The following is a 22,959-nucleotide window of genomic DNA, read 5'->3' as shown; positions in this document are numbered from 1 at the left end:
TCACTATATCATTGAAGATAGGATAGGACCAACGACTTGTACCGAATGGAGTTGCACACGGAGGAGAGCCACACACGTCTGAACCCAAAAGCAGAGAGAAAACAATCTAACAAGGAGTTAATGCCCATGTGTATTATCACTTAGAGGAGGAGTCACTCTACTTTGCGACTCAAAAGACCTCTTCGAAGAAAAACAAGTTGTGCAACTCCGAACCTAACACTAGATGGCAGGAGTATGCAGCGCATGTCTATCTACAGCCACACATCCCATCAAACCAAAGATATTTCTCCCTGTTGCGCCTCTCGTGGGAAGGCGTATCTTTTTGGTGCATTTCTAGATTTACCAGTTCTGGTAAATCTGGTAATGCATCACAAACCACGGGTTAAGTGGGAACACCCCTGCAATGCCCATGGAACTGAGGGCAGTGTAACGCAGCACAGCGATTTGTGCTGTGCTGTGTTACTTCAGATTTATGAGGCCACTCACGCTTGCGTGGCCTTGCGTGGCTTCATAGATCTGTATTTTAAGTTGCATCGTGCCTGCACCACGCAACGTGGTGCAAGCGCGACACAATAGGGCCCGTAAATATGCCCCTTAATGTCTCTGGTTTCCTGCTCTTCAGACAATGGAGGGCTGATGATAGCACCGCGTTCACTCTTAGCCTGCACTGTATCCGCTTATTATTATTTTAGTAGCAATCTGCTTTCTAGAGAACATAAAAACAATAACCCAGCATATGCATTGCCTCTCACTTTAATGTGTTCCAGCAATTTTCCTGCCATCTACAAATACCCAAGAACCTTATCTGTGCGGACAGGCTCCCTCTGCTAAGTGAGCTCGCTTGTGTACAATATGGTGTTCTTCTCACATTATTTAAAGGGGCATCTTTGCCTCCAATGTTTCTGGTGCATAAGACACAACACAGAGTAACCACTTGTCTGCAAAACGTCCTTCTCTATGGGTTAGTGTTTCCAAGCGAGTGCTTCTTCTACAATACTTTTCTGGCATCTAAATAAACTGGAAATCACATTCATGATCCCGGAAGCATGTCTCTGGCCTCAGCGGCCTCCCGGGCACATCGCATGACCTAGTTCATGGCCACTCCCATGACCTAGTCCATGACTACTCCTATGACCTAGTCCGTGTCCACTCCGGTAAGTTACTGCGGCCGCTCTCCAGAGTGACTGATCTGATGTATCAAGAGGTGAGACTTGTAGGTGAAGCTCTGGGTACAGTCCAGGCACTGGTAAGGCCGCACCCTGGAATGGATTCTCTCGTGCTTCAGCAGGTTGGATTTGTTACTGAAGCGCTTGTCACATTCAGAACACTTGTACGGCCGGTTGCCTGTGTGCGTTCTTTGATGAATGGTGAAGCTGGAGGCGTGATTGAAGCTCTTCTCACACTGGGTACATTTGTATGGCCGCTCGCCCGTGTGGATCCTGTGGTGGGCCTTGAGAGAGGACACCTGCTTGAATATCTTGTCACACTCTGTGCACTTGTAGACCTGCACTCTGTGCACACGCTGGTGAAGTTTAAGCTCTGATGGAAGGTCAAAGTTTTTGTCGCACTGATGGCAGCTGTAGGGACCTGTTCCACCGGAGATTCCTGGGGGGGATCCAAACCTGAATGTACCATCAGCTTCCCGGTAGAAAGTGGGCATGAAGTTTGCGCTCCTGCGTTGCTGGACAACAGGGATTGCTATTTTGGTGAAATGTTTCTGGATCAGAGCAGCCGTCTCCATTCTCTGTCTTGAGGTCTTCCCCGGATACTGATCAGACCAGGGCCCAGCTGTGCCTGGGCTCCCCTTGTTGGAACGCTGTGCACTGTTGAATTGAGCCTTTCCTGAGAAGGGCACCAGGGCTCTTCCATGCTCACTATATCCTCCCAGGAACTTCCCCTCCACGCATCTCAGCAGGGCTTCATTTCCTGTGGGAATCAAAGGAAAGTTTGGTTATAATAGAATTGGCTGGATCATTACTGGAAATTTTAAATTTTGACACAATTGAGACAGTATGATGGACTTTTTGGGATGCAAACAGGTTTATCTGGAAATTAATGCTCTTTCATCATTTACACTCATTTTGCCATGCATTTAAACACTGCTTAATCATTCAAATTTTGAAAACTCTAGGATCTTTAAAAAAAAAGCCACTGTGCATCCCTGGTTCTGTAAATGTGCAACCCCTCCTCTAGTTCATACAGACTCCAGACCTAAAAATCCAAGAGGGCTGCAGACCAGGGACCGGTGGAGCAACTGTACCATGATGGGCTGTAATCTCATTAGCTCAAGTGACCACAGCTGCTCCTCTACAAACAAGAGCTTGAGTCGTGAGGATTTTATGGATCCCACAAACTCATGGCGGGAAGATGGGACAGAACTGCGGAGTCCTGCAAGTTATAGGGTTGAATACAGCCAAATAGAGAGTTCAGACTACCATCCTTGGACAGTCCATACATGACCAACAATTGCAACAGCCTCTGCTATTAGTGGGTTCTGTTTCAGGGCTGAGAAACACCAATGCAGCCCCTAAACTGAGGCTAAACAATGTAAATACGCATACATGCACTGAATTAGCAATGAAATAAAAAACACATTAGGTCAAATAGCCCTTGAACTGTGTTTTAATGAGCAAAACACTCATAAATTCAGAAAATTGTTAATAAATACACAGTTAGCCCTCAGGCTGCATTGTAAAGCAATAGCATAGAAAATGAAACCATTTTCAACAAATAAAACTGGCACCGTGCCTTTAAGGCAGCCAGGACCCTGACTTCCCATCATGCCTCAAGGGTGACAGTTAGGTCAGTTGTTCTTTGCATAACCCTGAAGGCAGGGCACAAACATATCCTTTACACTTCAGAAAAATCTCATTTGCCTGGGGAGGAGGGTGGGTTGCTTATGAATTTGATGAGGATACCCCTTGAAGAGAACTAGGATTACAGGTAAGTAATTTATCCTTCTCTTCCAGGGAAACCTCATCAATAGTCATAAGCACTGAATAGAATAGCAAGCCCAACCAACCACCTGCAGGCAAATGAGAAGAAACGTGACCCAACCAAGATAAATGGAACAGCCAAACTCAGCTGTTAAACAGATTCCGCAAGGAGGCTGGCCTACTTGGGTATCTGCTCTAGTGTCTGAATCTAGACAGTAATGCCTGGTAAATGTATGGACGGACCTCCAGGTCGCCACCTTACAAATCTCAGACATAGGCACATTATTAAGAAAAGCCATAGTAGCCGCTTTCCCTCTGGTGGAATGCGCCTTGGGAGAAAACCCCAGGGTCTTCTGCGCCAACTGATAAGCCAGAATAATACAAGAAACTATCCACCTTAAGATAGAACTTTTCGAGGCTGCATAACCTGGTCTGATCGATCCACAGTTGACAAATAACTGATCAAACTTACGTATAGTTATGAACTTATCTAGATAAAATTTCAGAACTCTTTTCAGGTCCAAAGAATGCAGAGCCCTCTCAGCTGGTGTGGAGGGATTGGGAAAAAAGGTGGGCAGAGAGATGGTCTGGTTTACATGAAAATCTGATACCACCTTAGGTAGAAAAGAAGGATGTGTTCTCAACACTACCCTATTCAGATGGAACACTGTGTAAGGCTCTTTGGAACAGAGAGCTTAAATTTCGCGCACCCTCCGAGCTGACGTGATTGCTACCAAAAAAACAGCCTTCCACGAAATATGCTGCAAGGTTTCTTTATGAATGGGTTCAAAAGGTGGACCCATCAATTTTGATAGCACCAGGTTCAACTCCCAGGGGGGGTGACGGAGGTCGCACTGGTGAATACATCTTTTCCAACCCATGCAGAAAATCCTTCACAGCTTGCAACTGGAAAAAAGAAGGTTGGGAAGGTGATCGCCTATAAGCTGTTATCGCAGCCAAATGCACCTTAAGAGACTGCCCTCAACTCCAACATGTTGATGTGGTAAGTACGCTCTTTCGGATACCACAGACCTTGCATCTGGAGATGACCCATACGTGCTCCCCATCCTTGTAGAGATGCATTTGTGATCAGCGTCTGGGCAGGAGGAGGTTGATGGAACATAATTCCGACCAGCATATTTTTCTTTTTTGTCCACCAAGGAATGGAAGCTCGCGCTGTGTCTGACAGTGTAATCCGGACGTCCCAGCAAGCTGACTGTTGGCCCCACTTGTCCTCCAGATCCTGCTGAAGAAGACGCATTCGTAGCCTGGCATTTGGGACCAAGAAAATGCAAGATGCCATCGACCCTAGCAGGGAGGCAATCCTTCGCACCTTTAGGTCTTTGTTCCGAAGCACCAGTTGACACTTCTGAGCTATGGAACACTGTCTCTCCTCCGAAGGTAACACTTTTCCTACCTCGTAGTCTAGCAGCTCTCCTAGGAAATGTATCTTCTGCGTAGGCTGCGAGATTGACTTGTTGAAGTTCACATGCAGTCCCAACGGGTGGCAGAGGTCGATGCAGCTCAGAATTTGATTCCTTACACTGTCTGGGGAAGGACCTTTCAACAGCCAGTCATCCAGGTATGGGTACACGAAGACACCCCTGCAGCGTAGAGCGGCCGCTACCACTGCAACACACTTTGTGAACACTCGGGGGGCTGACTTCAACCCGAACGGTAGGACTTTGAACTGGTAGTGGGGGTGCCGCTCGCAGCCCCCGCTCCGCGGGAGCCGCTCGCAGTCGGTTTTGGATTCTGCTGCCTTGTAAATCCCTATCGTGTTGGAGGAGACCTGTCCTTGCCGGGACTGTGATTGGGATTTGGAACTTTGGTGCCCAGCAGGAGACCGGGACTGCGAGGCCCACCAGGCAGTGCGTTTCCCACACCTCGCACACCTGCCGCCTCTTCCCGTGTCTCCTCCTCTCTGTTCATCCGGTCACCCTGCCCTTTAAAACACGACTCGCAGCCCCCGCTCCGTGGGTGCCGCTCGCAGTCGGTTTTGGATTCTGCTGCCTTGTAAATCCCTATCGTGTTGGAGGAGACCTGTCCTTGCCGGGACTGTGATTGGGAGTTGGAACTTTGGTGACCAGCAGGAGACCGGGACTGCGAGGCCCACCAGGCAGTGCGTTTCCCACACCTCGCACACCTGCCGCCTCTTCCCGTGTCTCCTCCCCTTCAGCCTGTTTCCTGCATTTTAGGTGGACTCATCGCGCGTTAGCGGGACGTAGGCCGGGACGAAGCCCAGACAAAGGGCGGGCCCTCTGAGGCCCTCCGAGACCTGTAGAGCCTGGACTGGGCCCCGACTCCTGTTTTTTTCTTTTCTTTTTTTTTTCTTCATCTGCTCCCTCACCCCGTTGCTGTGCTAGTCTATTGCTATCGATTTCTACTGGTACTATTTTTTTTACCATCACTCCTTTGCGCATTAAGTCTGGACTATCTTGTGATATTTATTATAGCTAGGTACTGTTAATTGTAACTGTATTCGATTCTTATTCGATCCTACTTTTTGCCGCCATCTGCCATATCTGTTAAAAATCATGTCTACCCGTGAAACTCACAGTCAAACTGCGGGAAGTTCAAAAACCAAAAAATTAACAGGCACTTTGGATAATTTCATTCTTCGCACTAATTCTTTAATTGATATGGGAATAATCCTTATGGAAAGGAGGGTCTCGTTGGACCTCGTTCAAGCAAAAAGGTCCTCATTAGGCAATATAGCCCTAGCACGTTCACCGTCCAAAGCTCTAAGTAGCTCTGACCCCCATCCTATACAGTCAGATGCCAGGCCCCACACCCCAATTAGTACCCAATTATCCCCCCTTGACCCTCCACCCGTGACTGCACCAATCTCGACTCCCCTTTTGGTTAACAATCTATTATCGATACCAGTTGTAGTTCATCATGAGACTAATCGATCCCAAAGGGGCAGTTTGGTAGGTGCAATCCCTAAAACAAATCAAACAACCCACAAGGCCAATACTGTCAACCTAGTTTCTCAAGAGATGTTGGGACATAACGATGGTAAGGCAGGTGCAAGTGGCTCCATCGAAGAAGGGAGGGACCAATTGGGTAACAACGGCAATGCAGGGACTGATGAGGCTGAACGTGCTCCTCACCCCCTACCAATGGGTATTCCAGATGACACAATCTCTAACAGTAGTTTGGTTAGCATCCCTGATGATAGTAGTTGTGATGAATCCTCAGTGGATTTAGAGGATAGGAATGCTTCATTTTTGAACTCCCTATCTGACCTTATCAAGTCCCTACTTTTGCCCCTGGAAACTAGACTGCAGGGCATTGAACACCAGCTTGAGGCCCTTTTTTTGGTACAACAACCCAAAGAAACTAATCATGTCCATAGGGCCCCCACTGCACCACCTCCTGCTCATAGTTTTCCGACCAACTCTAAGAAGCATTCTGCAGGGGACACTCCCACCCCTAAGACCCGCCCTCCCAAAATAGCTATCCCTAGGGGTAACAAAGTTTGTACTAATCAGCCAACTACTGTTGCACCCATTAACTCTCAGAGTGCAACTGACCCTATTACCCCAGCCCCCAAATCCCCCTTACCCCACCCTGAGAAGCCAAATTCACGCCGGAACATCAGTCTACCATCAGACGCCTGTCCATATGTGATAGTCTTGACAGGCGTCCCCGAACTTGCCCCGGCCATTTCTGAACCATTCTGGGCACTCAAAAATAAAATTTGTCACTGGTTAGACAGAAACTATCCTTCGCCTCCCGGAATAAACAATAAAATGCTTATGGTGGAGAGAGCCCCTTGGGTAGGTGAGAAAAGGAAAAGCCTAAAGGGAGATTGTGTTGTTGTCACATTTGAGGACCCGCGTTTGGTGGAATACATTTGTTCTGGCCCCCCATGTGACAACAACACCACGATTATGGTTAAACCCCTGTCATACTTCTATAGGTCTACGGAACACCATGACAACAGGTGGAGTTGGTTGAGGTCTTCATATAGTGGGAGAGGGAGGAATATGCGGGAGCATCCAAACTATCAGATTTCCACCAAGTGGGGTGGGAATGACGAGGAAGGTTGGAACCTAGTACGAAGAAGAGCAGGGAGACCCATTTTGGGTGGCCAACAGTTCAATGGGGATTGGTTAGGCCCTCTCCTTAACTATCCTTTATTCCCATGCTACAATCGTTACAGTGGACTGGAAGGGGTGGACTGACTCCCAATCCAGTCCCCTGGACAATCTGGTAAGAGAGTGGTGCCTGCATCCCCGGGGGTACGAATTAATATTAGTAGGGATGGCTTAACCAGTATAGGTACCACCAGCCTAGGCAGAGGAGAAAAGGAATCTAGTACACCGAACACATTGAATGAACTATTTGCAGCCCCTACCTCTATTAACATCTTATCTTGGAACATAGCAGGTTTAAAAAAAAACCTTGATAATCCCGATTGGAACGATTTTATAAACACTTTCCATATATGCATGTTCCAAGAAACTTGGTGTCCCCTGCCACAATATAAAAATGGGTACTCAACCTACTTTATTCCTGCAGTTACGACTGTGAAAGGTTGCCCCTCTGGTGGCCTGCATATCTGGGTAAAGATAGACCTGAACTGTGTTGCTACTTTCCATAATACAAATTCTAATGACATTCTGCATATTTCCATAAAAAGCCCATCCGGGAGTACTATACTAGAACTCTTTTGTGTATATGCAAGAGGTTTACAGGGTGGCCAAATTTCGCCCACACTATAGTTGCTAGATAGGAAGTTATCAGCCCTCCCTCCAAGATCCAAAATATTAGTGGGGGGGGAGGGGATTTTAACTGTACCTTTGAACCCCTGGACGATGAAGAGATATTGGGTTTTAATTCCGAGGATTGGAGACAGATTATACCATCCCTAGCCCTTGCCCCTATCAAGAAATGGACTGCCAGAGCAATCCAGTTAAACGCCCTGGTTTTAGAACATAACCTACGGGCCTTGAACGGGCGAACCGTCTCCGATCGCAATGGAGCAATGACCTTTAATAGGTTAGGTTTCCCATCCCGGATTTACTATATCCTTTTGGACAATCAGTCATGGGTCAATCTTGTCGATGTGAAGGTTAGGCAATCAACAGATAGTGACCATAACCCACTATGTATGGAAATCCATTGGGTAAACGGGATCAGCAAAAGTGGAAAGCCAGAGTTGATCACTAAAGAGGTTTTCCCCTCAAATTGTAATCGTAAGCTTAAGTGGAATGTAGTCCGGTGCGAAGAGGGGAAACTTAACAGTATCAAAGAGCTAGTTTTGGCTGAAACTCGTGGCTCGGCATCTGTTGCTCTAGCAGCCCCTCGCCCTTCTGGACCAAATTTACCAGCTGTGTATAAGAACCTAACAGATAAAATAGGAAAGTTCTTGTCCAAAAAACCTCAGGGGACGTCCCCGACACACCAAAAACTTAATAAGGGCAACCCCTGGTATACGGCGAACTGCAGGAAGAAGAGGAAAGCTATTACGCTGGCCATAAAAAGTAAAGACCTCATAGCAGTGAGAATAGCTAGACAAGACTATCATAAAAGCATAACGGCAGCTAAGAAGGATTGGGAGGAGGAGCACTGGCAGGAGCTCAAGGCTGCAGCTTGTAGGAAAAATTCCATTCTTTTTTGGAAATTGATTAATGCTCTTGATAGAAGAGGGGCAGAGCAGATTTTAAATCACATAACTGAGCACCAATGGTACTCCCATTTCCTAAATTTGTATTGCGAGGTTAGTGTTGAGGGCCAGTTAAAATCCCCAGTTACGGCCATTGAGAGCGAGTCTAGCACAGAGCTAGGTACTAATGAGTTTTTTTCACCTCGAGAAGTTCAGGACGCCATCCTTAAAATAATTCCGGGAAAGGCGGCTGGCCCAGATGGCCTGCCGGGGGACCTACTATTGCATGACCCTAAACTATGGGCTGACCTCATAGCCAGTTTAATGAATCTAATCCAGTCCGGTCACCCTGTTCCTGAATCCTGGAAAGGTGCAGAGGTCATTACCATATTTGAGAAAGGTGATAGAGAGGACCCTGCCAACTACAGACCAATAAGTCTAATTGATACCATCTAAAAAGTAGTTGGCAGGGTCATCATAAACCGGACTGAGATATGGCTAATGGAAGAGGACATCTTGACCCACTTCCAGGCGGAGTTTAGGCGCAATGTAGGCGCCATGGACCAGGTTTTCCGGTTCTGTGCAGTCTATTGGAAGTCAGTGTCTATTACCAGGGGTAGTTTATACCTGGCTTTCATAGACTTGAAAACAGCTTTCGATGTCATCCCACGTGTTAAACTCTGGGAGGTCCTCATGGAGATGGGGTTCCCTAGTTATCTGTTGCAGTTTATTATTAAACTCCATGAAGAAAATTATGCAAGGATTCGATGGGGGAATCAGGGCCAATTGACCAGGAGGGTTCCAGTCAGTAGAGGGGTGCGGCAGGGCTGTGTGATGGCCCAACCTTGTTTTCCCTCTTTATAAATGGGGTGGTGGACCATTTGAGGGAAGACCCAGCGGATGCCCCTGTCCTTGCCGGGGAGAAAACACCTACACTCCTCTTTGCTGACAACACCCTCCTGATGTCCAAAACCCCCAAGGGCCTGCAAAAACTGCTTGATCGTTTTAATGTCTTTTGCAAAGACCGTGGGTTAACGGTGAACACTGCGAAAACGAAGCTGATGGTTATGTCTGCCAAAAGTAACTATAGGAAGGCTTCTCTCTCTTTGAACGGGTCCCCTTTAGAGGTAGTGAACGAATTTGATTATCTTGGGGTTAGGCTCAGTAACAATATGAGCTGGGAATCTCATTTGTGTAAAATGGTTTTAAATCTTAAAAGGGCCTCTAGTGCAATACTAAAGAATCAGCGACTTTCAATTAGTAGACTAATAGCCCCTGCCCTGGCAGTCTATGAGGGGAAAGCATTAGCTTCTGCAGTCTACGGATCTGAATTATGGGGCGCCGAGAACACCAAGGCATTGGTAGTGGCAGAGAATAAGTTTATGAGAGACATAGTCTCGCTCCCTCTCTCGACCCTCTGAAACCATTATTTCTTGACATGGGCAAAAGATCGATCTCTGAAATAGTTCAACTCCGACCATTGCTATTCTGGGTGCGCCTTAGAAGGACCCCGGAACTAGCAAAATATGCTCTAGTGCTGGATGAGCTAATTAGTTTGAATGTTTCAAACAAAATAAAGTGGCTAAACAATTTAAAGAAGCTTGTGGTATCTATAGGCCTGAGTGGCTCCTGGGCCTCCCAATCCCCCCCACCCAAACAAATAGTAAAAAAATTATATTGGGAGTGGGTAGAGGCCAAGGTTTTGCATAACCCAAACTGGGGTCCTCTAACGATTACATTTTTTGAACACAAGCTCCTTGTAAAGTTAGAGCCATTTCTGGATTTTATATAGACCCCTCGAGACAGAACCTTGTTTCTGAAATGAAGATATGGCATCCTTCCTCTCAAAAATTTTATGGAGGGGTGGAAGGATAGGAGGGAAGATGATTTAAAATGCCCAGGTTGTCCATGCTCGGAAGAATCTCTAGGCCACTTTTTTTTCATGTAAAGCATACAAGCAGGCTAGAGTTAAATGGTTGAAGCCAGTCTGTAGAGTGCTAGGAGTTAGGGACCATAGATCAGCTCTCCGCATTATTTTAACTAACACTACCTCTATGTTTATTATCTGCGGGTCGCTAAGTTTTTGGCTAGTGCCTGGATTATTCGGTCAAAATTGTTGTCCCATCCCCGTACAGATCATCTTTTAGTATGAATTTTAATTATGATATTTTCCCCTCAGCTCTTAATTGTTTGTATTGATGTCATGTTTTTAGGAGGATTTGTAATACTCAATAAACTTTTTTATGTACTTTTTATGTTTATACTTTTATGATATATGTATCGAATAAAGTATTACAATTGTAGTGGGAGGTCCCCGCCCGGAACCGAGGGAATTGTCTGTGATTGTGAACTATCGTACATGAAAGTATGCATCTTGTAGGTCCAGCGAACACATCCAATCTCCTTTCCTGAGATGTGGATATATGAAGCGCCAACATGCAAAAACGTTCCTTCTTGACACACAGATTGAGTGTTCTCAAGTCCAAAACGGGTCTGTATTCTGCCTTTTGTCCCTTTTTTCTGAATAGAAAATATCGTGAGTACACTCCTTTCCCCCTTTGAGAGATTGCCACCCTCTCGATGGCTGACATTTTGAGGAGGATAGCCGCCTCTTTTTTCAGAAGGTTCAGCTGATGACTTGATGTTGGCATTGAAGGAACGGGTGGAGGCAGATGTTGGAAACGAAGACAGTATCTATCCATTCTGAAGTGTAGTTAACACTCTCGGCTTTAAGAGTGTCTTAATTATGCCTTTATCCGCTGAATCTTTTCATCGGTACTTGCCCCAAATAACGATGTTCCTGAAGAAGTTAAAGATCCGGGACTGAGCTTCTGGTTTTAAGGCAGTAAGACAGAACCAGGAAGACCTCCTTGCACATACCCCGTGAGCATAGCCATGCGCTGAAAGGGTCGCTCCGTCCGCTGCAGTGCTGATGATCTGGTTATAGACCTGGCTGCCCGCCAAGAGAATCTCCTCAAAGTCCTTTCGATCCTCTTGCGGGAGTTTTTCGATGAACCGCTGCAGAGAATCCCACTGGGACCTTTCATAGCGGCCCAAAAGAGCTTCCGCATTGGATACTTTCAGAAGTGAGGCTGAGGTGTTACAGACTCTTCTTCCCCATGAATCCTGCGACTTGCTTTCCTTATCAGGAGGTACTATGGAGGAGGAAGCTACAGCATGGGATTTTCTCGCCGCTGCGATGATGAACGAATCTGGTGGCGGATCAGCTCTGAGAAAGAGTGGATACTCCTCTGGCGAGCGATACTTCTTGAGAATCCTCGCTGGGGCGGCCTTTATTGTTGCTGGCAAAGAACACCTCCATAACCGGTTTTATAATCCCCGGAACCAAGGGTAGAAGGGGTTTGGGAGCAGACCTGTGATGCAAAGTCTCGAAAATGACTGAGGTTTTGGTCTGGTGAGTTGTCATGGAAACTCCCACCTTAAGAGCCCCTCTGCCAAGATGTCTTGAAAGGTAAAGATGTCGTCCACTGGAGATACTCTCGATGGAGGACTTACCAAAATTTGAGAGGTGCACTCAATTTTATGACTAACAAGAATAAGTTCATGAATTTTTATGGATCTTCTGTTCCTTCTTTATTCGTTTCTTTATTTCTTTTCTTTATAAAATACAGAGGCACAGCCAACGCGTTTCATTCCCTTTTCGTGCCTTGGGAATTTCGTCAGGGCAATTATTTCATCGTCTCAATCCCATAATTCGAGGGAAAAAGCTGCGTGTTCACCGTAGGCGCAGAAGAGATATATTATCAGATACCCGACTGTCCAGTGCCTTCATATGGGGTGATGTCCCAGAGAAGAATCCAAATACGTTCCTCCGTGAATTAGATACAGTATTGTTCGTAAATGGAGTTAACCAGAGTTCTTGCCCCCGAAGGGCGATGGTAATCCTGTGTACCAACGGGTCCTTTCACATTAATAAAAGTGCGCTTCCAAGTAGCGTCTGTATAAGTTTTCGAGGGCAGTGTGAGGCACTGCCGTAATACCTTTGGTAGGGTTCACGGCACCGTCTACTCCTCCATCCGTGTTGGGCAAAGATGATCTCGATGGAGGACTGTCCGTCAAGGTCGGAGAATAATCCCTATGAGATCGAGTAGGGGAAGAGGAAGTTGTCAGGGATCTGCGTTCCTTTCTTCTGCTCCTAGACCTGGACCTCGCCTGCTGGAGCGCACGGGGTGCGCGATCGTTCCCTGGGCCTGGACACTGGTCTGTCTCGATCTGCTGCCAGCCTGGCTGCTGTTTCCTTGTCTGGAGCCCAGTGATGAAGAGGCCTGTACCATCTTGGTGACAACCTGACGGAAGGCGACCTCTGAGTGTCTCTCCTCGCAGGCGAACGTGTTGAAGGAGGTGATCTCCTCTGTTCATGCAGCGAACGAGCAGGAGAATGCCTTGACCTTTCACTGTCAGAGGAATAGGTCCCCACTTCTGGAGACCTATTACGGTGAGAAGAGCGAGAGCCTGAAGAAGATGATGAAAGGCTCACTGGAGGCGTGTTCTCTCTGGAAAGGCCTCTAGAGCGGGATCCGGGGCGACTCTGTGGTGCCTGATCCGCTGGACCCCTCTTCCCTTTACCTGGAACGAACGCCGTTGACTAGGCGCCGACGGAGTGTGCCTCGACACCAAACGCTGTTGACTAGGCGTCGACGGAGGAAGCTTCACCGTCGGTAGCCGATGATGCGGCGTCGACAGCAGCTGTCTCGACATTGAGCTCCTGTGCGTCAACGGAGACCTCTCCCTCGACGCTGACCGACGCCCAGTTGACGCCAGCGGAGGTACCTTGGATCTCGACGCTGAAGTCTTCGCCGTCGAAGGAAGATGACTCGTCTTCGACATCGTCTTAGTCGCTGCTGGAAGCTTCGACGCCGATCCTGACTCCGAAGGAGAACAAGTCGTGACTTCTCTCGACGTCGATCGCGTACTTCGTTTTTTCTGTCTCTTAGGAGACCTACCTATTTCAGAGAGGCCATAGATCCTTATTCTCTCCCTGTCCTTGAGGATTCTCCTAGATAGAGTCTTGCAGTGTTCACAGGAGTCTGCAGAGTGAGTCTCAGGGAGACAGAGGATACACACAGAGTGTGTATCAGTCCTGGCCTTCTTCTTCTCACAGGAAGGGCAGGTGTCAAAAAGAGAAGGTATTTTGACAAAAATAATTCCTTTTTGAAAGTCAAAAAAGGCAGCACCAACACTCTAAGCCTAAAAGACGTCGAGTGAAAGCGAAAATTGAGGTAAATCACTAACTATTTTTGACATAAAGTAAAAAAAAGGTAGGAGCTGTTAAACCAGGGTCCTGACTGAAGGAGCCGGAAAGAACAACGGATCTAACGGTCACCCTTGAGGCATGATGGGAAGTCAGGGCTCATGGCTGCCTGAAAGGCACGGTGCCAGTTTTATTTGTTGAAAATGGTTTCATTTCTATGCTATTGCTTTACAATGCAGCCTATGGGCTAATAATGTGTATTTATTAGCAATTTTCAGAATTTATGAGTGTTTTGCTCATTAAAACACAGTTCAAGGGCTATTTGACCTAATGTGTTTTTTATTTCATTGCTAATTCAGTGCATGTACGAGTATTTACATTGTTTAGCCTCAGTTTAGGGGCTGCATTGATGTGAGAAAAAATGATATATGTGCATACATATATGTGGAGCTATTTATATGTGATTTACATATATCATTTTATATTATTTCCGTGGTCCCCGTAAGTAGGCGGGAATATTCAGTGCTTATGACTATTGATGAGGATCCCCTGGAAGAGAACTTCCCTCTTACAGCCATCTCAAGACCAGTCGTAGGGGGGGAGCAGGCATGAAGGAGACCTTGCATCCCAGTGCTCAGTTAACACCAGGGGTGACAGTGCCACGCTCTACTAATGCTGATTAATTGATTGGACAGTTTAAATGCTCAAGGCTGAATCATAAACCTGAGGTAGTAGAGGAGCTCGGGAGTCCGCTTTAGTGGAGAGTGAATGTTTCCACAGCCGGCTGCACGGGGAAGTTCAGATAGGTGACGGCCACAATCACCCAACAGGTGGCGATGGAGGCAGATCAAAGCTTCACAAAGACTGGCCTTGAACCACTATGTAGAATGATAGTTTGACATTCCTCCAGGCTACATTGAAAGGTGAGAGTCAGCATTCCGTGGGTCATGAAGGAGGTAGATGTGGAGCAGCCCTCACAGAGAGGCAACTTGGGAATTAGATTCATTGTAAAAGGTGGGAAGGAGAGTCACTTCTGTACCGAACCACACTGTGCCCTGAAAAGCCTAAATCTACCACTGGACTCTCTTAGGATGTCCTCAATCTGTGCGTGGGGAGTGTCATCGACTGGAGGAGGTCGCCCTGATCCTCGAAGTACTAGCAATCTATTGCTAGTGTCACCAGTCCAGCAATACTGCAGCTCAGGAGTGTAGTGTATACTGGACTCTATTGGGCTTGTTGTTTCCTCCCACTTCACCAGAAACCTCTCCCACGACCAGCAGACGTAAATAAACTAACCTCATACTAATCCAAGAATGACATCTACAGTCACTCAGCACTCCGTTTCACTATGAACACCACGTAGCCAGTGGCTACCAATTAATTGTACTTATCGACCCCTTGGCACAGGTGAATGGACACGCACGGCCATCATCCACACGACACCATCTGGGACAAACCAAGGAGATATTTTACTTACCTCTTCAGTTTTTTTTGGGGGGGGGGGCGTCTTATTCACGTTGGGTTTTGTGGCAGATGTATCAGGCACATTACAGGGCATGAAACCAGAATGCAATTTGTGCACACCGAAACCAGCAGTACTGTTACTGTTGTGGATATCGAAAGCAGTACTGTATCATTTTAGTGGATACCGAAACGGGCAGTACTGTTCGTTTTATGGACACAGAAGGAGTAGTTTCTTACCTGTAACTCCAGTTCTGTAGTAGGGGTATCTCGGTTATAGTCATAATCTAGTGAATAGTCCCGCTCATGTGCGGGGACCCCGGAGCAATCAAAAATAATCTCTTAAGCTGTCTTCTTTGCAGTAGTGCATAGACACTTAAAAGAAAATTAAAGACAAATAATGCAGCCTATACCTGCAAGGCTACACTGGCCAGTACTTCATCTAGAAATGCAAAGGATATTCCACCAATATCATATTCAGCACAGTCTGCCAAATTTCACCCATAGAGAAACTTCCCTCTTCACAAAATCCTTGGAATGATAGAGAGGAAGGGATGGACAGACACGCACTACAGGCTGCCATTATGTGGCTTAAAAAGGGCTACCGTGCCTTTAAGGAAACTTTCCAGAACTCTCCTGGTATCTCAGAATGCACAGCAACTCCCTCCACTTTCAGTTCTTTCTGGAGGAGTATAAAGCTAGACCTGTAGCATTCATCATTTCATCCTTTTCTCCACCGGGGAGGAGGGCAGGCGCTTATGACTATAACAGAGATACCCCTACTACAGAAGGAATATGCTACTTACCAGTATGCATCTGTTCTTGGCATAGAGGGCTGCAGAGTGGTACATTTATGAATAGATCGCCATCTGGTGTTGGGCTCGGATGATTGCACTTGTTTTTCTTCTGGAGAAGTCTTTGTCGTCATCGATGACTCCTCCTCTGGGTGTTAGTGCGCATGGGCATCGGCTCCATCCTTAGATTGTTTTGCCATAGTAGGGTTAGATGGAGTAGTGTAGTAGAATACAGAAAGAGATGCCCATGTAAGTGTATCTAAATAAGATAATGTTGGGACAGACACAGGTTTCCGGGGAGGCAGGGAGGGCATGTACCACTCTGCAGCCCTCTATGCCAAGAACAGATGCATACTGGTAAGTAGCATATTCCGTTCGAGGCATATGGGCTGCAGATGGTACATTTATGAATAGATTATACAGCAGTTACCTCCCTAGCGGTGGTCACCCGTTTCTGTCGCAACTGTTTGAAATAGAGTTTTTAATACCGCTTGGCCCACTCTGGCTTGTTGTGTAGCCTGCACATCAACACAGTAGTGCGTTGTAAAGGTATGTGGTGTAGACCAAGTTGCTGCTCTACATATGTCATCTAGGGGAATGTTTCCTAAGAATGCCATAGATGCTCCTAGCTTCCGTGTAGAATGAGCTCTAGGAGGAACAGTTAATGTTCTCTTTGCTTTAATGTAACATATTTGTATACATCTTACAATCCATCTAGCGATGCCTGCTTTAGAGATAGGATTGCCCTTATGTGTTGGGGAAAATGCTACAAATAGTTGTTTAGTTTTCCTGAAATTTTGTGTCCTTTCTATGTAGTACAAAATGGCTCTTTTGACATCTAGTGTATGTAGAGCCCTTTCTGCTACCGTCTGTGGCTTTGGGAAAAAGACTGGTAGTTCCACCGGTTGATTGATGTGAAATGCTGAAATTACTTTAGGCAAGAACTTTGGGTTTGTTCTAAGAACCACTTTATTCTGGTGTAACTGTAGGAATGGTTCTTGTATTGTCAATGCCTGTAATTCACTTACTCTCCTGAGTGAGGTAATGGCTATAAGAAAAGCCACCTTCCATGTAAGGAATTGTATTTCACACCTATGCATAGGTTCGAAAGGTGGTCCCATTAGTCTGGTGAGTACTACGTTGAGGTTCCAGACCGGGGAAGGTGGTAATCTTGGTGGAATGACTCTTTTAAGGCCTTCCATGAAGGCTTTTATCGCTGGCACTCTAAACAGGGATATGTGCTGCCTGTTTTGTAGGTACGCTGCTATAGCTGCTAGATGTACTCTGATAGATGTATACGCGAGATTACATTGCTGTAAGTGTAGTAAGTAGCAAATAATCTCCTTTGTTGATACGTCCAGAGGGTTGATATTATTAGTGGTACAGTATATAGCAAACCTCTTCCACTTAGCTGCGTAGCATGCTCTGGTGGTGGGACGTCGCGCTTGCTTAATTATCTCCATGCAATTTGGGGGTAGATCTAAGTACCCAAATTCTAGGATTTCAGGAGCCAGATCGCTAGGTTCAGTTGTGTGGGATCTGGGTGCATTATTTCTCCATGGTTCTGTGTAAGGTGCATGGGTAGAATTCTTAGCTTTTGGTGTGGCACTTGTGAGAGTTGCAGGAGCGTGGTGAACCACGGTTGTCGTGCCCACGTGGGTGCTACTAGTATCATGGTCATTGAGTGCTGTTGCAGCTTTCTGACCACTAATGGGATTAGTGGGAGAGGGAGAAAAGCGTATGCAAATTTGTTGGACCAATTTATCCATAACGCATTGCCCTGCGACAGGTGGTGTGGGTTCCTGGACGCGAAGCTTTGGCATTTTGCGTTCTGATGAGTGGCAAAGAGGTCTATCTCTGGTTGTCCCCATCTTTGGAAGAATGGCTGCAGTATTTGTTGGTGCAGTTCCCATTCGTGTATTTGTTCCGACTGTCTGCTTAAGAGGTCTGCTATCTGGTTTTGAACTCCTGGTAGGTGTTCGGCTAACAGATAGATGTTTTGAGGAATGGCCCATCTCCAAATTTCCTGCGCTAGTCTGGATAGTTGGAGAGAGTGCGTCCCCCCCTGTTTTTGAATATAATACATTGCTGTCATGTTGTCTGTTCTGATCAGGACTGCTTTGTTGGTAACATGCATTTGAAAGGCTTTCAATGCTAGAAACACTGCTAGTAGTTCTAGATGATTGATGTGCAGTCTTCTTTCCTGCACACTCCATCTTCCTTGTACTGTATATTTCTCCATATGCGCTCCCCATCCCGTGAGCGATACGTCCGCTGTTATTGTCACCTGTGGAATTGGTTCTAGGAACGACCGCCCCTTGGCAATGTTTGTTGTGTTCCACCACTTCAGAGAGTGGTGTGTGCGGTCGTCTACCAACACCAGATCTGTAATCTGTCCTTGAGCATGATTCCACTGTGTCGCTAAACATTCTTGTAGCGGACGCATTTGTAGTTTGGCATATGGTATTAGCAGTATGCAGGATGACATCATCCCTAATAGCTGCATGAACACTCTTGCTGTTATTGAGTGTTGTGGCTGGAATCTTTGAATGATTGTAAGCATTGTTTGGATCCTGACTGGATTGGGGTATACCTTGGCTTTTTCTGTGTCTATAGTAGCCCCTAGATATTGTTGAACCTTGCTTGGTTGCAGGTGTGACTTTGTGTAGTTCACCGTGAACCCTAGCTGGTGCAGCAGTTGAATTGTCTTTTGTGTGTTCTGAAGACATTCCTCTTGTGACTTGGCCTTTATTAGCCAGTCGTCCAAGTAGGGGAAGACAAGTATTTGTTGTCTTCTTAGGTGAGCTGCAACCACTGCTAGGCAAACGGAAAGACTTTGAACTGATAATGTTGTCCTTCTACCACAAACCTGAGGTATTTCCTGTGGGCTTTGTGAATAGGGATATGAAAGTAGGCGTCTTTTAGATCCAGTGTAGAAAGAAAGTCCCCTTTCTTCAGTAAAGGAAGTACTTGTTGGAGCGTGACCATGTGGAAATGTTCCGAATGTATGTATGCGTTGAGGGGTCTTAGGTCTAGTATTGGCCTTAGAGACCCGTCCTTTTTGGGAATTAGGAAGTATAGGGAGTATACTCCTGTTCCTTGTTGGTGCTGTGGGACCTTCTCTATGGCATGCTTTTCTAGCAGGGATAGTACTTCTTGTTTTAACAGTGTCAGGTGATCTTGTTTCATTGGACGCTGTTTGGGGGGGATGTTTGGTGGGGTAGCTGTGAGTTCTAGGCAATAACCATGTTGGATAATTTGTCTCACCCACCTGTCTGATGTGATGTTTTCCCAGACAGGTAGGAACTGTGATAGGCGTCCCCCGACCGGTGTTATGTGGTTTGGGGGGAGCTGTATGAAGTCACTGTTTTGGGGTTGGAGAGTTGCGGTTGTTGTTTCCGCGACCTCTACCCTTGTTGTTGTTACCTCTGTAACTGCCTCTAGAATTACCTCTGGGTGATGTCGGTGTAAAAGAGGTTTGTTGCTGGCTTGTACCTGTATTTTTGGATCCTCCTCTATAGGTGGACCTACGAAAGGAACCTCTTTGGGTTTGCTGTTGCAATGCTCCCATTGATTTAGCCGTTTCCGTGTCCTTTTTCATCTTTTCTAAGGCCTCATCTGTCCCTGATCCGAAAAGTGTCTTCTGATCAAAAGGTTGGTTCAATAGTGATGTTTGTACCTCTTGTTTGAACCCTGAGACCCTGAGCCATGCATGTCTCCTTAACATGATGCTTGTGTTTATGGACCTTGCTGCAGTGTCTGCCGCGTCTAGGGCGCACTTGATTGAAGTGTTAGTAATTAACTTCCCTTCCTGTATGAGTTGATCTGCCCTCTTTTGATGTTCTTTAGGGAGATGCGTGATGAGTTTTTCTAATTCATCATAATGCGCTCTGTCATAACGTGCAAGTAGTGCTTGCGTATTAGCTATGCGCCAGCTGTTTACCGCTTGGGATGCTACTCTCTTGCCAGAGGCATCTATTAGCTTAGACTCTTTGTCAGGAGGTGGAGCTTCTCCTGTAGATAAAGAGTTTGCTCTCTTGCGAGCGTTTGTGACCACTAGTGAGTCTAGAGGAATTTGTCCCTTGATAAATATTGGGTCTTTTGGAGCTGCCCTATATTTTTTATCAATTCTTGGGTTTAATATTCTAGCCCTCACCGGGTCTTTGAATATCGCTGATGTGTGATTAAGTAGGCCCTTAAGCATTGGTAGTGTTCCTGATGTTTTTTGTGCAGCAGGTAGTGTTTCTAACAGGAAATCCTCAATTTGAGGTTCTGCATGTAGTTCTACCTTGTGGTATTTTGCTGCTCTATTAATTAGTTGCGCAAAACCAGTATTATCATCAGGTGGTGAGGGTTTTGAGGGATACAATTCAGGGTCTTTATCGTTATCTGACCCTACATTGTACTCCTCCCATGGGTCTGCCTCCTCTGGGATTGTGTCTTCACCATCCCCAGGATGTTCTCCCTCTCCTGTGTCACTTTCTACATCTGTTGTAGGTGTAGATGGGCGTGTGAAAGGTTTATTTGGCCTAGTGTGAGGAAGAGGAGAAGAGGGTGTGTCTCTAGGTTGTGGAGAAGGGGGAGGAGTTGTATTCGTCCCCATTGTTCTCTTCTTCGGAGGAGTTTTTTCGTCCGATTGTTCATTCTTCCTCTTTTTAGGTAGTTCTGTGACTACCTTGCCAGTTTGTGGATCAATAAACAGAGTCTTTTGTTTAGGATCAGTTTTATATTCCTGTGTCGGTACCGCAGTTTTCGGGTCCGAAAGGTGTTTTTTCTTCTGACTGTCCATTTGTATTTTCGGCACCGAGATTTTATTAGGATCCGATGTTTTCGGTGTCGAGGTTGTTTTCGACGTCGAAGTGTGTTTCGGTGTCGACATGGACTGTTTCGACTTCGAGCTCTCCTTGATATGGAGCTTCGGTGTCGATGTCGGGGTGGGTCGTTTATCTGAACCACCATGATGGGAGTGTTTCGGTTTCAGTTTCGTTGCCGGGCCCGAAGGCGGGGCGTCGGAAACTTTTTTCGGTTGTCTGACCGGGCTCGAGGGCGGGGTCGACACCGTGCGGGGTCTGTTCTTTGGTAAAGGGACGTCGTCAGTCACGGTTTGTTGGACGTCGATCTCCTCGACGTCGGACTCGTCCACTTCTGACCCCTCCTCGTCGCCCTCTTCTTCCTCCTCTTCTGGTTGCTGGTCCTCGAACAGCTCCGGGATTGCTTGTGACTGCATTCTCGATACCTCGTGTCTTCGGGCTCGACGGTTTCTAATCGTCGATTTTGAGGAAAATGCTGCACAAGCCTCACAGTCCCTGGATTCGTGTTCAGGGGACAAGCAGAGGTTGCACATCTCGTGTAGGTCCTTGTGTGGGAACTTAGCACCACACTTTGGACATTTTTTGAATGGAGTCCTTTCCATGGACTCCGGGCTGGACTACGTCAAGCTGGTCTTCTCGTAGTCGTCGTTCTTCGAAACGCGTCGAGATGGAAGTGTAGTCGCGGTCGAATTGGAAAGGGTTACGCGCCGAATATAACTTTCTTTATCGAAGTCGATCCGGAGCGCTTCGATCCTCATCCGAACCCGATGGCGGAAAAAAACAATCTAAGGATGGAGCCGATGCCCATGCGCACTAACACCCAGAGAAGGAGTCATCGATGACGACAAAGACTTCTCCAGAAGAAAAACAAGTGCAATCATCCGAGCCCAACACCAGATGGCGATCTATTCATAAATGTACCATCTGCAGCCCATATGCCTCGAACCTGGAGTTACGGGTAAGAAACTACTCCTTCTGTAGTAGGGGATCTCTGTGTATAGTCATAATCTAGTGAATAGAATGGCAAGCCCATCCCCACAACCAAACCGGCGGTGGAGGAAAAAGACAACACCACTACTGTGCAAACAGATTTCGTAACGAAGCCTGCCCAACCTGAGCATCTGCTCTTGCATCAGAGTCCAGACAGTAGTGCTTAGCATAGGTATGAACCAACTTCCACGTGGCAGCCCTGCAGATGTCTGCAATGGGAACATTACGGAGCAAAGCTGTTGTAGCCGCTTTGTCCCTGGTAGAATGAGCCTTAGGCTTACCCCCTAAGGTCTTATTAGCCTTTTGGATAACATAACTGGATACAGGACACAATCCACCTAGAGATGGACTGTTTAGAGGTAGCAAGACCAGTCCTGACCGACCCATAGTTGATAAACAATTGGTCTGACCTACGAATATCCTTGGTTTTATCCAGATAGAATTTCAACACCCTTCTGACATCCAGGGAATGAAGAGACCTTTCCGCTGGAGTGGAAGGATTCTGGAAAAACATAGGTAAAGTTATAGTCTGGTTAACATGAAAATCAGAAATCACCTTAGGAAGAAACTTAGGGTGAGTATGCATCACAACCTTAGCAGCATGAAATACAGTATAAGGTTCCTGGCAAAACAATGCCTGAATTTCACTCACCCTGCGGGCCGATGTAATGGCCACGTGGAACGCCGCCTTCCAGGACAGGTGCTGCAACGAAGCCTTATGGATAGGTTCAAAAGGCTCCTTCATCAACCTGGACAGCACCACATTCAATTCCCATGAAGGCGAAGGAAGACAAACAGGAGGAAACACTTTCTTCAAGCCTTCCAAAAAATCCTTTATTACAGGAATCTGGAAGAAGGATGTCTGTTAAGGGCATTTCCTGTAGGCAGTCAGCGCAGCGAGATGAACCTTAATAGAATGGAAATTAAGGCCAGACTGTGCCAAATGCAAAAGGTATGAAAGGATGACATCTTCCTTGCATGTCGTCGGATCATAGTTCTTAGACGTACACCAGATGCAGAACTTCTTCCACTTGTAAGCATAGGAAGTCCTAGTGGAAAGACGCTTAGCCTCCTTCAGTATGTCCATACAATCTTCAGGAAGATTCAAATGGCCATATTGCACTATCTCAGGAGCCAT

The 22,959-nt window shown here is 46.5% G+C and overlaps 1 protein-coding gene across 1 annotated transcript in view; it reads right to left on the bottom strand.

Moving 5' to 3' along the window:
* Positions 1–737: 737 nt before the first annotated feature.
* Positions 738–22,959, bottom strand: part of LOC144764109 (uncharacterized) — a 162,577-nt gene continuing 140,355 nt past the window's right edge. Inside the window, exon 9 of the mRNA XM_078650277.1 lies at positions 738–1,926. Coding sequence (XP_078506403.1) covers positions 1,160–1,926 — 767 coding nt within the window. The 3' untranslated portion in view covers positions 738–1,159. The remainder of the gene's footprint in view (positions 1,927–22,959) is intronic.

The sequence above is a fragment of the Lissotriton helveticus genome, chromosome 6, assembly GCF_964261635.1.
Source record: "Lissotriton helveticus chromosome 6, aLisHel1.1, whole genome shotgun sequence".
In the NCBI taxonomy this organism is placed as follows: domain Eukaryota; kingdom Metazoa; phylum Chordata; class Amphibia; order Caudata; family Salamandridae; genus Lissotriton; species Lissotriton helveticus.
Note: the sequence above shows the minus strand (reverse complement) of the source record. Positions and strands in the feature narration are given on the sequence as shown.